Source organism: Ochotona princeps, chromosome 3 (genome assembly GCF_030435755.1).
Source record: "Ochotona princeps isolate mOchPri1 chromosome 3, mOchPri1.hap1, whole genome shotgun sequence".
NCBI lineage: Eukaryota > Metazoa > Chordata > Mammalia > Lagomorpha > Ochotonidae > Ochotona > Ochotona princeps.
Window position 1 is genome coordinate 68,427,914 of NC_080834.1, and position 16,980 is coordinate 68,444,893.

At 37.4% G+C, this 16,980-nt stretch overlaps 1 protein-coding gene across 1 annotated transcript in view; it reads right to left on the minus strand.

Annotated features, from left to right (window-relative positions):
* The window catches only part of IMPG2 (interphotoreceptor matrix proteoglycan 2), a 54,001-nt gene extending 38,924 nt beyond the window's left edge, over positions 1–15,077 (minus strand). The window contains exons 1-4 of the mRNA XM_058661812.1: positions 14,191–15,077; positions 13,556–13,798; positions 9,545–9,711; positions 6,031–6,062 (exon numbers count right to left, since the gene is read on the minus strand). Of these exons, the coding sequence (XP_058517795.1) occupies positions 6,031–6,062; positions 9,545–9,711; positions 13,556–13,798; positions 14,191–14,275 (527 nt within the window). The 5' untranslated portion in view covers positions 14,276–15,077. The remainder of the gene's footprint in view (positions 1–6,030; positions 6,063–9,544; positions 9,712–13,555; positions 13,799–14,190) is intronic.
* Between the last annotated feature and the right edge of the window lie 1,903 nt (positions 15,078–16,980).

Here is a 16,980-nt window from a genome sequence, read left to right on the forward strand (position 1 = left end):
CTCTGTATATCCGGCTTTCTTTAAAAAAAAAAAAAGTTACTTTTGGAATGAGTGAATTACACTATATGCCAGGTAGTGAAAAGGATAACAGTTATGAGGAAAATAGTCATGGCCTATGGAGGTTAGAGTCTTGTAGAAAATAAAGACACTAAGCTAATTACTATAAATATAAGTAATACAGAAAGAAAGGACTGGCGTCTAGGAACAAGTTAGAACCATGGAACACATCCCATTTGAGAGAGTGTCAAAATTATAAAACCTCTTTATGTAAAGAAAATCACACTTAGAGAAATGGCATGCTGTAGCCACTTTGCTAACAGGTTTCAGGTCTCCTGGCTGGTCTGTCATGTCACCCTGTAGCTGAAAGCAAAGATTGGAAGAGATCAGAAGATAATCTGAGGGAGGTCCTGCCTTTTTTTTTTCTAAGAGTTATTTCATTTATCTTAACAGCAGAGTTCAAGAGAGAGCAGGAGAGCCATAGAGAGAAAACTGTCCTCCGCCTTTTAAATCACTCCATCATGGTCTCCCACATGGGTAGCAGGTACTTGGACCATCCAGTATACCTCTCAATATACAAGAGCAGGGTGCTGGATCAGATGGCAACAACTAGGACTCAGGTCTGCACCTATATGGGATACTGGTATTGCAGGCTGTAGCTTTACCCATCACACCAAAATGTCATCTCCAGGCTCTATTCTTAAAAGAAAAAGTTTCTACTGGTTCATATTTCCACATATCTCAAAAGTACAAAGTTAAACTGTAATAATTTGGGCCTGGTGCAATAGCGTAGCGGTTAAGGTTCTCGCCTTGAACACGCCAGGATCCCATATGGGCGCCGGTTCTAATCCTGGCAGCTCCACTTCCCATCCAGCTCCCTGCTTGTGGCCTGGGAAAGCAGTCGAGGATGACCCAGAGCATTGGGACCCTGCACCCACGTGGAAGACCTGGAGGAAGCTCCTGGCTCCTGGTTTTGGATCGGCACAGCACTGGACGTTGCAGCCACTTGGGAAGTGAATCATTGGACGGAAGATCTTTCTCTCTGTACATCTGCCTTTCCAATAAAAATAAATAAATATTTTTAAGTGTAATAATTTGGGGGATGTTTTAGAATTTCTGCAGACAGCTCCTAAGGCGAAAGAGGGTTATTCCATTGACTATTTCCAATGACATTGGACCAGTAGTGACTGTCACTTTCAATTCATAGCAATTGAAAACTCTCTTCAACATTACCCAAAATCAGTTTCCTAACTGATTTCACTACAGGCACAAATGTTTCTTTCCCAGACAAAGCCATGTGTCACACATCTCATCTTCAGGGCCACTTCATCAAGGTCCCTTGCTGCTGTAACCCAGTCAGAAGAGGAACTCACAGCCAGCAGAAAAACATGACCCACATCTTGAAGCATCAATTTTATTGGAAGCTAAAACAGATGGTGAGATAAAGAACTGGTAGCAACTTAAAAGGTTAACATATTAAGCATACTCAAAAAGTTAATGGAAAACACATACTACCAAAAAAAAAGCTATTCAAGGCTGACATCTCATATGAGTTCATATTCAAGTGTTCCACTTCCAATCCAGCTCTCCACCTGGGAATAAAGCAGATGGCCTCACTATTCAGGTCCCTGCCACCCACGTGGAGACCTGGACAGAGTTCCTGGCTCCAGGTTTCACTATGGCTCAGTCCTGGTTATTGCAGTCATTTGGAGAGGGAAACAGCAAATGTAAGATCTCTGTCTCTCTCTCTCTCTCTCTCTTTCTCTCTCCCAGTTTACAAGAAAAAGCACATCATGTAAATAGATGTATACAATCAGAAAGGGCCAATGGCACAATATGAGCATTCACCTCTACCAAGTGGTTTTCAATAGACTAAAACTAGGCAAAGAACAGAGAATGAACCTTGAACAGAAAGCCAAGTCTCACAGAAAAGGGCAAATGTAAGGAAGAAATAATTAATCAGATGCAGGAATAAACTATAATCTTATTACACACTTTCACTAGAAAAACTGTTCAACTGCTTTTTGAAAGAGGCTTCTCAGGTTGCAAGACTCAGAGCTTGGAACATAAGGCCTAATAGGGTCTATCTGTTCTTTCACACAGCCAGAACCCTTTACTCTCTAGCATGAAAAAAAAAAATCTAGGTGAGCAAAGCAAATTTCCCAAGACCACCAAAAACTCCTGTTTCTACTTCCCGTTCAATAACAACACAGCAAGAACAATTGCAATGAATTTACTAAGCCGTTATCATAGGTCAAGCACTGTGCCAACAGCTTTACTTGTTAATTCAATTTTGGCAACCTGTTTAGAAGGGAGCTACCATTATCTTCATTTCAACAGTCAAAGAAACCTCCGCTTTTAAATGGTGGGCAGGGGGCAGAGGGTGAAATGTTAAGAAATCAAGATGACACAGCTGGCCAGTGGAGGAGTGCTGATTTTGCTGCTGTGATAATAGATCCATTTGACCCCAGAAACTTCACTCTAACCCACCTTAATTCATTGTTTCATGACCTCCCCCATGTGACCCACACCCTTTAGAACAATTTCACATGTTTGCAATGACAATGACCTATACAAACTAAATGACTAAAAAGTCAGAGTGTATAGCAACCTGGCAAGAGGAAGGGAAAACTAGTCAAACCTGGAGACCTATGGAAAGCACAGGAGACCAAAGGATGAACACACAATACAGAAACTAGAACAGGATGTTGAGACGAGATGGCAGGGAAAGAAGATCCCACCGGAAGTGGGCCAAACTGTTCCCCACAGCAAACTCAAATGTAAACTAACCCAGTGTCAAAATGGAGACATTAGCCTACTTCAAGGGAACTCAATTTCACCTAAGTTCAAAATAACACTATCATTCCTGCGCTTAATCCTCACCCTCACAAACCTCATTCCAAAGACACTTAAAAACACTTAACAAGAATCCTTTCACATGTTCTCATTAGCTACACCTTCTGCAAGAATCTCAAAATGTCACAGCAGCACTAGAACACACAGTGTATTGAACTTAGAAACATTACTTCATTTCTGTACAAGCCACAAATGGGAAGCTTTCAACTAAGACCTTTAACTTAATAAAAACAACAAAGAACACCTTTCTGTCTTGTTTTCTCAACTCACCCAGCACATTATTCATTTCTTACCAATGTCTAATTAAGTTGCTGGAATTCAGGTGACACTGTGAAAAAAGAAGGTACTACACAGCCACATGGAACTTAAATTTGAAAACATTGTGAAAGAAATCAAGAATAATTTCAGATTTAGATGACTTCTCCTAATGATTTTTGAGTGTTCTTTATAAAACACTGATTGATTTCAAAAGCAGAATTATACAGAGATAGAAATAGAGAGAAAGAAACTGAAATGTTCCACCTGCTGGTTTACAACCCAAATAGTCACAATGCCCAGGCTGAAACCAAGAACCAGAAGCTTCATCTGGGTCTCCCATGTAAGCATGGGGATCCAAGTACTTGAGCCATCTTTCATTGCTATCCCAGGCGAATTAACAGACATGATTAGATATCCACATGCAAAAGAATAAAGCCACATAAATGTTTTTAAAATATACCATTTTAATAGAATATATTTACATGATGGTAATTTGGTATGTGTATTCAATTATGAGACCAAATCAATTTAGTCAACACTTCTGTCTCCTTCAAAGTTTTGAAAACAAGTATTTTATTTTTAAAAGATTTATTTTTAAAAAGGGAGATCTCTCATCTAGTAGTTCATTCTCCAAATAGCTGCAACATCAGGAGCCAGGAGCTTCCTCCTGATCTTCCATGTGGGTACAGGAACCAAGCAGCCACACTTCATTGCATTCCCAGTCTATAAGCAGAGAGCTGGATTGGAAGTGGATCAATTGGGACCAGAACTGGTGCCCACATGGAATACCAGTGCTGTAGGTGCAGGTCTAGCCTCTTGTGCCACTGCCAAAACCTGAAAATAAGTTTTGTGGAGTCCCTAGGAATCCTTGCTCAACTGTTAAAGGAGCACAGGAGTTGCTTCTCGGCCTTTTGGCTAAGATCAAATTTGCCTCATTCCATTTAAGTGTATTAGAATGCAAAACCTTTATGATTCAATCTTACGCACTGTATTTTAATCTGTAATTAAAATTCTTTGTTCTGTGAAAAAAAATAAAGCTAGATACCCATCTTTCAACAACCATAACAATCAACTCAGTTAGATTATTTATATTGAGGACCTGAAACTACAAGAAAAAATGAGGGAGCCAGGATTGTGATGCAATGCTGGCATCACAAATGGGGGCCAATTTAGCTTTGCCAGCCATGACAGGTATCAGCTACTAATGTCAGTTAAGCAATGCACAAAACCCAAACCAACACAAAACAACTGAAAACTGTCTTTAAGAGTATCATCTGAGAGTTGAAAATAACCTTGAGTAATTGGACTGCAATTCAGTTTTCTGCTTAGCAAATATTTCATAAGAACATATCCTATATCAGGTCTTAAACTGATACGGTATAACAGTAAGACCGAATGTTGGGGATTGAGAAGCAACCGGAGCTGAGTGAAAATGCACTCAAGGTGTCTAGCTGTAATGAAGACAAGAGCTGGATGTGGATCCTTTTTATTAAAAGTTTCATTTCTTTTTTTTTTATTTTTAATATTGTTTACACAGTTGAGAGGGTCTCCAATTAAGGTGGGGAAGGTCAAGCTATGGAGGAAGATGGGTGGAGCAAATGTTTCAATTTTTTTCTCCTGTCTACAGTGGAAGATGTTGAAGGCATCACTCCTTTCTGTCAAACAACATCAGCACCCAGGGATGAGGCAATGGTCCTTTGATGACGCATTGGAGACTCCAATGCAGTGAAGAATGTTCTGAGGGTGATACTTGACTGGTTTTGCTAGTTCTGAGACGTCATCAGCTTCATTGCACCAGGAAATCTTTCCAAGGTCTATAGGCTGCCTTAGTGCATCAACAGACCTAGAAATATATTGCAAAGCTTGTCCAGGAGAGTTTTCCAACCTGTTCTGCATTCCATCCTCTGACAACCTAGATGAACTGATTGTCATGTGTGCCATGTGCATCTGGGTATGCTGTCAGACCTCATATCTTGTGATTTTCCTCGTGGTCAGGGTTTGAGTCCAACCATCCAGCTGTGAAGTCCCCCAAGAAACCTTGCCTAACATGACCTCAGACTTGACTCTTATGTATGCCAGACAGTGCAAGGTCAGATTTAGTACATCACCAACACACATATCAGTGAATGCAACTGCTTGGTCAGTTTCACCCTCAGCCCCATATCTCAGGTGAACTGATGGGTGCTGTGGCCTAGTCCAGCCCAGCCCATAATAGGCCCAGTCTTCATTCACCAGTGGTTCCACAGCCTAGTTGGGGAAATCCGCAGTAACTGCCACCACACCTAACTGCAACCATAGTTTTTGAGTGTGCTATGCCCTAGCCCAACTCTGCACATCTCATCTGGATCTCATACACACCATGGGTGCTGTAACTTAGCCTCTATCTGACCCATGTCCAGACCCAGCTCACACTTATGCTGATGGGTGCTGCTGCTTGTCTAGCCTAATTTGCTACCAACCCTCACTAATAAAACCAAAATTATAACATTAAAGAATTTAATATTATGTACTCCCTATGCTTTATGACTAAAATCATAAACAATTAAGAAAGTAACCTATCTTACCACCCATCAGTCACTATCCTGACTATGGTGTGTCATTTTATAACAATTTCATCATTAGACTTTAAACTTCAACAAGGGACTCTTCCATATAAATCATAAATCTGTTTTCTTACTCAACAAAGAACATGTTGGCCCCCTGGTAGGGTTAGATGGTAAGCAAGTATAGTAACTGTGGCGTGGTTGGAAAGGAAGTGGACTCAAGATGAGAAAGAACATTGTGACTTACTCACAGCCCTGGTAATTGCAGGAACTGGCAAGCAAACAAAAAAGGTGTCATGAAATTGGGGTGAGTCTTGGATTAGGTATAACACATCTAACTTGCCAAACATGAATTTAGGGAAAACGAAACACTCACCTGCTTACAGTTTCCTTTGCGGAAGTCAGTTTCTAAGGAAAACAAAGTCATAAAAAGGAGTGAGTTAATAACACTTATTAAGTACAAAGCAAAATTATTCCTTAGAGAACACTAATTCTCTAACATCGTAGGACATAAATCACTATTCTCTAATTCCTCATGGTTAGAAAAATGAGAAGCACAAGGAGGTACCAAGGAGGCAAATACACTTTGTGAATGTTAGACTGTCCTGACACTCTCTCTTAATGAGAACAGATGGACTTCACTTGTTAATCATTCCAAACAGGTCTACAAGTTAAAGATTAATAGAGTATTACACTACTCTGTTGTGGATTTAGAATCTAAGAACTTCGTGATCTAATGTATTAGAGTAACTCTCATGCTAGAATAATATTAAACTTTTTACTAAAAACTGGTAAGTTTGTTTCTCCAAACTCAATATAAAACTAAAAAATCATATTAAATTGAGAATGTGAATTATTCTTTATGCAAATTATATTCATGTGCTCTAATTTAGTGGCAGATCCAATGTTAAGTTTCAATTCTCCTTCCCTAGCTATATGTACAAATTCCAGAATCTTTCTGGCAACAAGTCTTAATTAACTCACCTATAAAATGGAAATCTTATTTCCCTACTAATAATACATAGAATTTCCCTCTAATGACACTTAGAAATAACAAACTGCTTTTCTTCTCTACGAAGAAAAGCCACTGTCATGATTTCTATTACAGCCTCATGGCTGTTACTCCTACAGCTCTATCTATAATTGGATCATCTCCCTTGATTTCTATTTAAATATCAAATAACACACTTCACACAAGCAGCTCAAATGAACACATTCAAACTGAACTTACTCTCTCTGTCACCCTCTTCTCTACCTGAATTATTGGTCTTGGTCATCCAAACTAGAAACTAGCAGGCTTTCCCAGGCTATTCCTCCACTTACTCCCATTCCCATCTAGTTTCATCAGAGCCCTACCATTAATGTGTCTTGCCTACATTTTCCACCATTCCTTTTTTTGTCTCATGGTATAATTAGGACCTGCATTCTCCAACAACTGAAAACTGTAGCAGTGTCCTTGCAAAGCTGATGAAGAAAGGAGAGGAAGGGAGAGCATTAGAGGAGGGAAAAGGGAAGGAAATGAAATTGTCTGCTTGGGACTGGACCTATGGAATGTATGAAATCTGTTCTCTTTATATTAATAAAAGTAATGATAAAAACATAAAACCTGAATAATCGAAGTATTTTCTTTATGCAATAATTTTATTAATGTAATTAATTTGATTTGATTAATAAATTAAATTTAAAACTGTCAAATCAGCCCCTGTGACTTATTTATTTACAACTTCTCAATGGATTCCTATCATCTACAAAGTCAAATCCACACATCTTAACCACTTTTTTCACCTGATCTCCCAGCATTTCTGGTCTACCCTTCTGGAACATTGGTCAAAATCCTTCACTTGTGCACGTTCAGCTGTTCCTTGTAACTACAACGCCATTTTCAACTCTTCCCTAGCTAACTAACTTGCAATTGTCATTTTTAAAAAAAGACTCAATATAGGTAATATATCACCCAATTATCTACTTGGTCTACAAAATCACCACTGAGAATCTATATTCTTTGCCTTCAAATCTAAAATTATTAAAAGTTAAATTCATGAGAGACATGCTCCAACATAACATTATAAGGTTTTGTTGCTAAGGTAATACTAACTCATCATGCATATTTGGTGCTATAAAGTTAATCAAATATTATTGACAAAATTCAGACACACAATGTTGAGAAAAATTTTAATGCATGTATATGTTTTTTTTCAGTGAATTCCATGTTAGCTATTGAAACTGATAAAATTGTAATCACTGAGAAGGGAGACTCAATGGTACAAAGAAAATAAAACAGAACTGGAAACATAAATTGAGGTTTGGATTTAAGTTATTTCACATCCTGACTTTGTGATACAAGATAAATAAGTTGATAACTCTGAGGTATAATGATGTATTTATCTGTAAAATGTGGAAATTATCAGCTTTTTAAAAAGATTATTGTTTATTGGATACAATGTTTTAACAGACCTAATAAACATAGTCTGGTACCTGGTTGATACAGTGATGACAATCACTGTAACTATAAAACAGTTGAAAATGTGACAGAAAGTACAGAATGCTTTGACTTAAGCTACAATTAAAAGTTCAGTGTATTTCAAAACACACATACAAACTTACATACCTGCAAAATGTCTATAACCCTACAAATTTTCTTTGCTCCACCCACATTTATCACATCACTCTTTTCTCCCCAAACTATCACCACTTGATAAGACCATCAATCCATTTGGCCAAATGCTAAAAGAACATAATGGCATGCCTCTACTAGAAATAAAAGTTTAAAATTAGAATGGGATATTATGTTTTATTACTGTAAGATGTATTGATCTGATTATACCTAAATAAAACCATCTGAAGTTAGTTACAAAAAAATAATTTCCTCAACTCCCCCTTAAGTATCCAATACTTATAACTAGCATTCAAAACTTCTAATAAAGTTTATGCATTTCAGCAATACGAAATACATTATGGTTATTGCTTCTATATTTTTATTTCAACAAATATCTGATGCATATATACTACATCAAGGGATATAAAATGAACAGAGAATAACATAATCCTCTAACTTTTGACTCACTCTAGTAGAATAATCATCCACTTATACAATTAATAATTATAAAACACAAGAAGCATACACTGAAGAATAAAGAATTATGGAAATTTAGGACATAAGAGCTATATCTAGAACTAGATTGGTTCTTCACAAAGGAGTGAACCTCTGAGTTGAAGATAGACATATATGTAGGAAAAACTCAACCCATTAAGAACTGACCACTCCGTAAGAGAAAACACACAGGCCTTTCCAGACACACAGGCCTTCAATAGGCTGATATCACAATACAGGAAACATAAGCAAGCACAGATAAGTTGCTCCATACATCTGAAGAGTTTCATTTTACTGTCATAACTATATGCATACTATATGAAAAGGTAATGTTTCTACAAAAATTCTTATTTGCATTTTTTGCTAAGAGAAAACTATGTCAGAGACAAGGAAAATGAGCAAAGAAATCATTAATTAGAATCTTATGCTTCTCTAAAAATACTTAATGAACTATACCCTCCATCTTAATTAGAGGCACTAGCATCCACTTTGAATTGATATACAAAACTTTGCCCAGAATACTTATTCTTCTCAGAATAAGAATATTCTTATTTATATTCTTAGCCTCAATCCTTATGAAAAATTATTTTTAAAAGTTACATTTTATGATGAGTTTAAGGCTGTTATCTGAATTAAACATATTTATTATGAAGTTCAGAACTAGGGATAAAAGCCTGGACCACATACTAAGGTAGCTGACTTGAAAAAGGATTTTCCATTCTTTCATCTTACAGGTCTTTGCAAGGTACATGTGTTCCTACAGTAGTCCAACAATACCTTCCCTCATTTCAACACCTACCTTCATGATTAAGCTTCTATGTTCCATGGACTGACTAAAATGTGTGCCCATCTCAAAAATACTTGTAATTCCATTCTCACACAAATCCATCCAATGACGATATTCCTCATGCCCAGGAAGTCGATCCCAAAAAGTCCTGAAGGCTTCCCAGACAGCTTCTTGACACACTGGAAAATGAACAGAGATGGGTTGAGTGAAGAGCTAACACACTCAAGTGCTCACATGGCCATGAACCAATTCCCCTGACACTCTCTTGCCCATAGGGTCCTATCTGTAGACATGAGAATGATGCTCAGCTCAGATCCTTCTGTATGTCTTTTTAGTTATAGAGAGAATGTGTACTTGCCACATGGTGATGGCAATTGAGTTGGAAGATCGACGGGACAAGCAAGTATATTGGGCCTTTGTTAAGCACCCCCCCTTTTTTTCTTCCTCCTATGAGCACCAAGGTCCTGATATTTCCCATCTTTTCTATGTGGCAGATTTGTGGGGAATGGGCATGCATTGGCATGCCCCCTTTTCCTTATTAAGGGAGGTAATCATTCCTATGGAAATTATTAGTTCAATCACTCCTCTGGATTTGAGGACTCGCTCTCGTGAATTTTAGCTCCTTGAATTTTAAACCAATGTCCAGCTGTGTTATCCCCCCATTTTTCTCTCACATACAGGAAACGCCTCTGAAGTGAATTACACCGAGGTCAATTGCAACCTAACAGTGTGTTGGAATGACAATGGTGATACTGCTGCTGTCATGCTGCCCAGAATCCTGCCTGTGCCTGTCGGGGCTAACAGAGAGGCCTCTGTTGGCCTGATAAGGTGTAAAAGAGACTTTGGCATAACATTGACCATCTTAGCATTGCTGTGACATTGGCTCCCACTGCCACAGCAGCGGTGACCCTATGAAACCCTACAGCTACCGTGGAAACCATGAACAAGCTCACGAAACAGACAGCCTGAGCTTTAGAACAACAGAACTGTATAGATGAACACATATGGGTAGGCATGTTTACGTTGTAACAGCAGGTTGATTTGTTGGCAGAAGAGCAGCAGATGCTGTGGGATATGGTCAGAGCCTCTTGTTCCCCATAATATGTCTTTATGTGTGTAACACCTGTCCAAGTGCAAAATGTTTCCCAAGCCCGGGAACTGCTGTCTGCTTATTGCTACCGCGCTAAAGATACTCCTAGCCATGGAACAGGTTTACCAGCCTCCCCAAGTATGGTTTACACAGCCACAGCAGGCAATGTGTTGAATGGCAGCCAGTGACAGGTAAGATGGACAGGGGAACTGATCAACCTAAGACAGGGATTCTGTCATGCTACAAAGATTCCCAATGACAGGTAAGGTTGATGACCTGAGAGTCCACAACCTAAGACGGGCGCATTCAAGTCTCCTTTAAAACAAAAAGGGGGACCTATTGTGGGCTAAGGAGTTAATTAGTGTTCCATTAAGCTGAGCAGGAACAGGAACTGGGTTTGTGGCTTAAAAGCACCTAGACTAATTGGACTCAGCTGTATCCAATTGCTTGGCTACAGGACTTGGGGGGAAAGAGTATATGAGAGGTGAAAGAGTAGTAAAAGAGACTTTGGAGAGACTTCTGCCATCACTGGTCTGCTGTCTGTCGGTGCTTCATCCCCAGACCCTCTCCCTGTCCATGTTACTGGCTCCGCTGGCCTGGGGCAAGAGTGAAGGAAAGTAAATAAGTAGAGTCCAGTCACAGCCATTATGGCCATCTGGGGAGCAAATCAGCAGATAAAAGATCTATCTCAGTCTCTTTTTAGCTCTGTCTCTCCCTCTTTCTCCATAACTCTTTGCTTCAAATATATGAATAAAATCATTTAAAAATGAAAAGAAAGCAAATTAAGCAGCTCCCCATCAGTACTAGCCAAAGGCCAAAGAAGAGATGGTAAATGGGAAAATATCACCAAGAGTCACAAAGACTGGTTAGAGAGTCATAGAAAAATTATCTTCATTTTAATCACAGTAGGGGTTTCAAGTGTTAATACATTTTAAAAAGTAATAAATTGTATACTTTAAATATGTGCAACCTATGAAGGAATTTTCAAGGCATACATAAATAAAATTGTATTTTAAAAGATCCAACGAAAATCTGATCTCCAACCAAAGAAAGAGACTTCTAATTATATTCTGCTCCAAATGCTGTTTAATTTTGCAAGTCAGTAAGTTACATACAGTTGTTTCTTCCTTAAATGGAGACACTTTTCACATTTTATATCAACTAGAAATTAATGTCAAATACTCTATAAAAGCAAAATTGGGCAGGCTACTAAAAATGAGTTAACTTTGTAGAGTTAGGATCCTTGGTTGGAGATAGAACAGACTCCTCCATCCAAATATAAAATTGCATATTTTAAAGTCATAATCAATGACTAGGTGTTTGGCCTAGTGATTAAGATGCTGATGAGGATGCCTGTGTCCCACAAGAGTGCCTGGGCTTGGTTCTCTGCTCTCACTCTTGATTTCACTTTCCTATTAACACAACCCCAGAAGGTAGTGATAATGCTCAAGTAGTCGGGTTCCTGCCGCCCAGGTGGAAGATCTAGATTACACTTCCAGCTCAGGGCTTCAACTCTCAAGCTGTTGCAGGTATCTACGAACATTTATACTTGCTCACTCTCTCCATCCTCAAAAAAAAAAAAAAAAAAAAAAAAAACCAAAAAACAAAAAACTCTCAAAAGTGAAAAAACAAGATTACCACTTACAGATGTTCTAATAGCCACCGAAATACATAAAAGCATTTAAAAAGTAGCAAATACATAGCACCATTTTTCAAAAGACTGATTTAAAGGGAGAATGAGAGATAGAGATTTATGGAGGGAAGGAGACAGAGAGAAATATTTAATTGGTTCATTCCCCAAATGGCCACAACAACCAGAGCTGAGCCAGGCTGAAGCCAAGATTCAAGAAATTCATTCATCTCTCCCACATGGGTGCCAGGGACTCAAGTACTTCAGCCAATATCTGTTGCTTCCCAGGCACATTAGCACACAGCTAAATTTGAAGTAGAGTAGCAAGAACGCAAATAAGATACTACCATATGGATGTGAGCATCCCAAGTCACAGTTTATCACACTGCACCACAAAGCCAGACCCCACTATATCACTATAACGCACACATATATGTTTACATGCACACATAATCTGATACTAAGTTTTTTTATTTTAAAACTAGTAAGGCAAAAGAAAAAGAAAAAGCAGTTCAAATGGAAGATTTTTATATCCTACTGCCTAGAAAGTAGTAAGTACTCAGTAGATATTTGTTGGATAAACGAATGCCTGATTTCACAATGACCCTGTCATCTATTTCCACTTTAGCTTATTAATGTCACATCCATGTTTTTTATTGACTGTTGAGCAGCAAAAAGTGAAAATTTAAAATCTTCCACATGTCTATGAAATTCCTTAATGGTGAATTAAGCAATGTTAATAAATACAATAAACAGAATAAATTCAAACCATAGTGTTTTAGAGCAAAATAAAATCCAAGTTGTTATTTAGTGCCTGTTACAGAAGCACCATGATGGTATACATGCAATATTTACTAACTAGAGAAATCTTGCATGAATATATGGAATGTTTAGACTACAAAATAAATTGATTCACCTTAATGTAAATAACAATTAAACATGTAGGTAAGTACACACTGGTAAATACATCTGATGAATACAGTTATGCAAATTAATGTCAGTGTGAACATTAATTTATCCAGAAACAAAAAGCATTATTTTTAAATGCTTAAAAAGACGTGGATTATTTCTTCCACAATAATGCAAACTTTTCCTGAAATTATCTAATACTATATTTTTAGTGTTAGGTACACCTACACTATATCTTTCAGTGTTATGCTTTTCTCATAGCTAAAAAAAAAAGATAGTTGGCTCAGTTCTGTGTAAATTATCACAAAGTTTTATTTCTAATAAGAAACAATAAAGGGAAGAGAGTTATGTTAGAATCTCATTGTAAAGCCGAAAGAGTTGGATGTTTGGTTACCTCGGACTTTAAAATACTTCACATGGTTTGCCACTGTCTCTGCAACACTTTCTTCTGGGCACATTTTCACTCCATTGGGAAAAAGAATGGCTCGCTGCCTTCTGAGTAATGATCGTCTCTCAGCTTCTCTGCGGTCCAGAGGCTGTTTCTTTTCCATTGGTAGAGAAGGTTCTGTAGATTCTTCAGACAAGAGAAAAGAAATTGCACTCTTGGGTTCCTGGATCTCAGCTGAAGTTACAAAGGCTGATGCCATACAGTGAAAACATACCAGTGCAAAATGCAACAAAGAAAAATAGAAACTTGCGCCACATTAGATTTTGAAGGCAATGCTAAGATTATACACTGGCATGCATAATAAAGAAAAGGGAAGCACACAATGTTCTTCCCATGCAATTCCTACTCCTTTAAGTCAAGACTTTTACCATCTTGATAATAAATCCAACTTCATAGAAGAAATACTAGGAACTAACCCTCAAACCAGAAATTACTATTGACAAGAGAAAGCTAAAATTATTAGACATATAAAAGATTAATTATTTATTCAACTTATAGAGCAGTCACAAAAAATAATGCTATTTTGAAGGGAACATACTACAGGTAGACAGAAATAATAAAAACATAGAGATTTTAAATACCTGTAAATGATGGAAGGTCTCCTTCTATCAGAATAAATATCAAAATACCCAGAGAAATCTTTCCAAAAAGAGGAAACATAATCATTTGGGCTAAAAACTGAAGGCAACTTGAGATGGCAGAATCTTCAATTCAGAGTTCAAAGCCTTAAAGTTTCCAATAACAAATTGTTACACCAAAGTGCTAACATTTAAATTTTTATGTTTGACAATGAGCAAGCACTCCAAAATCATTTTAAGTCACTGTCAATAAAAACAATTTCCTTTCAAAGCAGCTGTCACCTCTTTTCTGAAGTAACCAGCAGGAAGACATATGAAGCAGGAGACATAAGCTAATTAGAACAGATGGGGCAAGACAATTTCTTTAATCTAGCTAGCTAAGCTCTTTACTAACACTCTCCTTGTCTTCAACGAGTTCATTTAATAATATGTTCCATATCCATTCCCTGCCTCTTCCCAACTTTTCTGAATCTGTCTGTTGAGCTTGATACAGTCCCTTGTGCCTTGGATTCTCTTAGGACCTAAACATAAATTAAGTAAGCAGAAAATATCCAGATTGATTATACCTACTGCAATAATACAGAGCTCCATACAAAACAAAATGGGGCTTATTTTGTTGTAAACTTACTGTTTTATAAGTATTCATCTTTTGTAAAAAATTTTAAAACTTTCCAGTCTTAACCTTCCTTTACTATGTATAAGATGGGAATAGCAAAAACAAATTCATAGCAGAGATGTTATGAGGATTAACTAATTTAATCCCTTCACAGTAATAAAATAGCACATGGCACACGCTAAGCGCCTAATGCAAAAGATAGCTATGTTATCGATGCTGCTTCATTTTCTAGCAAATTTTAGGCCTTCACGTATTTGTCTGCATGAGGAAGGCTTAACAAGAGATTTCCCTTCAAAAAATGACATCAGATAAAAATCTGATCAGTACAGTTAGTTTTATCAATTTATAGAAAGCAGTTAAATTAGTCAAAATCATCGTGGAAGCTAGGATATACTATGAAGTAGCAATGATTTTACATTTTGCTTTATGCATCTCTGGAGATATTTAGGTGGAAACGTTTTTTAGATAAAAAATACACTTCTCCTGAGAACCTAACCAATTATGTGGATATATAACACTTTAGGTAAGTTCAAGTCATATTTGAATGAATTTGAATGGATCCTTAAATAAACCATATTCTCAGCCCTTCAAAAAGCTGACACATCTAAATTACCATAAGACACATGTGGAGTTGCATTTGCAATATATTAGTAAGTCTATAAGAAATTTATCTGTCAAATTGCATTGCATGAATGGGGAAAAAGTTGAAAGTTGTTATTGGCTGAGTTTCAGTCTTCTTTTCCATTTTTCTTGATTTTTTTTTACTAGTATTAAGAGAACAGATTTTGTGCATTCCACAGATACAGTTCCTAAACAACCAAAATTCTGTCACTGCCTCTTCTTCCTCTGATTCCCCACCATCACTGCCCTCTCTTCATCTACTTTTGCAGATATAATTTTAATAAGTCTATATTCACAGTCTTAATTCACTACTAATCATAATATCCAACAAGAAAAAGGAGTAAAACCACAGTTCCACAGGAGCATAAACAAGGACTAAAAATGGGTCATAACCCAACATGATTATCTCATTAATATATAATTTTTTATTCTATATTAACTGCCACACATCAGAGGACATCTCCACTATTTATTAATGGAAAGTGAGATATACAGAGGAGGAGAGACAGAAAGGAAGATCTTCCATCTGATGAGTCACTCCCCAGGTGGCCACAATGGCCAGAGCTGAGCTGATCCGAATCCAGGAGCCAGGAGCTTTTCTGGATCTCCTACACAGGTACAGGGTCCCAAGGCTTTGGGCTGTCCTCGGCTGCTTTCCCAAGCCACAAACAGAGAGCTGGATGCGATGAACCAGCGCCCATATGGGATCCTGGTGTGTGAATGGTGAGAACTTTGGCTGCTAGGCTACCGCACTGGGCCCAGAGGAAGTCTTTTTGATACCAGCTTATTTAACTATGCATAATAATTTTTTTTTATTCTCTGATTGAATAGTATTCCATAGTGTATACATACCACATTTTCTTTCTAGTTATCAGTTGATGGACATATGGGCTGATTCCATATCTCAGGTATACTGAATTGAGCTGCAACCAACATGGGAGTACACATAACTCTTCTACATGTTGATTTCATTTCGCTTAAATTCCCAGGGTTGGCCTATATAGGTCATATGGTAAATCTATTCTCAGATCTCTGAGAAATCTGCATATTGTCTTCCATTGTAGTTACACTAGTTTATATTCCCAAAAAAGCGTCATGATGACAAATCAAAAAAGGGATTTTAATTAATGAGCATTGATTGGAAATTATTCCTTTCAAACCACCAAAAGGTGAAAAACCTTCCAAAGAACACAGCAATCTGGAAACACTTTTGTGCTTGAGAAAAATGAAGATTTGATTCCTGATTTTACCACTGAGTTTTTTATTTCCAAAACCACCTAAGCTATTTGAGCTGGTGTACTCACTCAATAAATTAACTGTGATCATTCTATCTACATAATGATATTCTCAATAAAGATTAAGAACAATAAACATTCTTTAAAAAATAATGTATCATGTGCTCGTCATTGGAGTTACAAAGCTTACTTTTTCTGTAGCTTTGGGATTCTCATTTGTCTGAGCTCCAGAATTCAAAAAACAAATAAGTCCCTATAGCATAGAGAATGTATCTGATATAAAATATGGTTTATAAAATTTCAGAAACATGAACTTGAAAG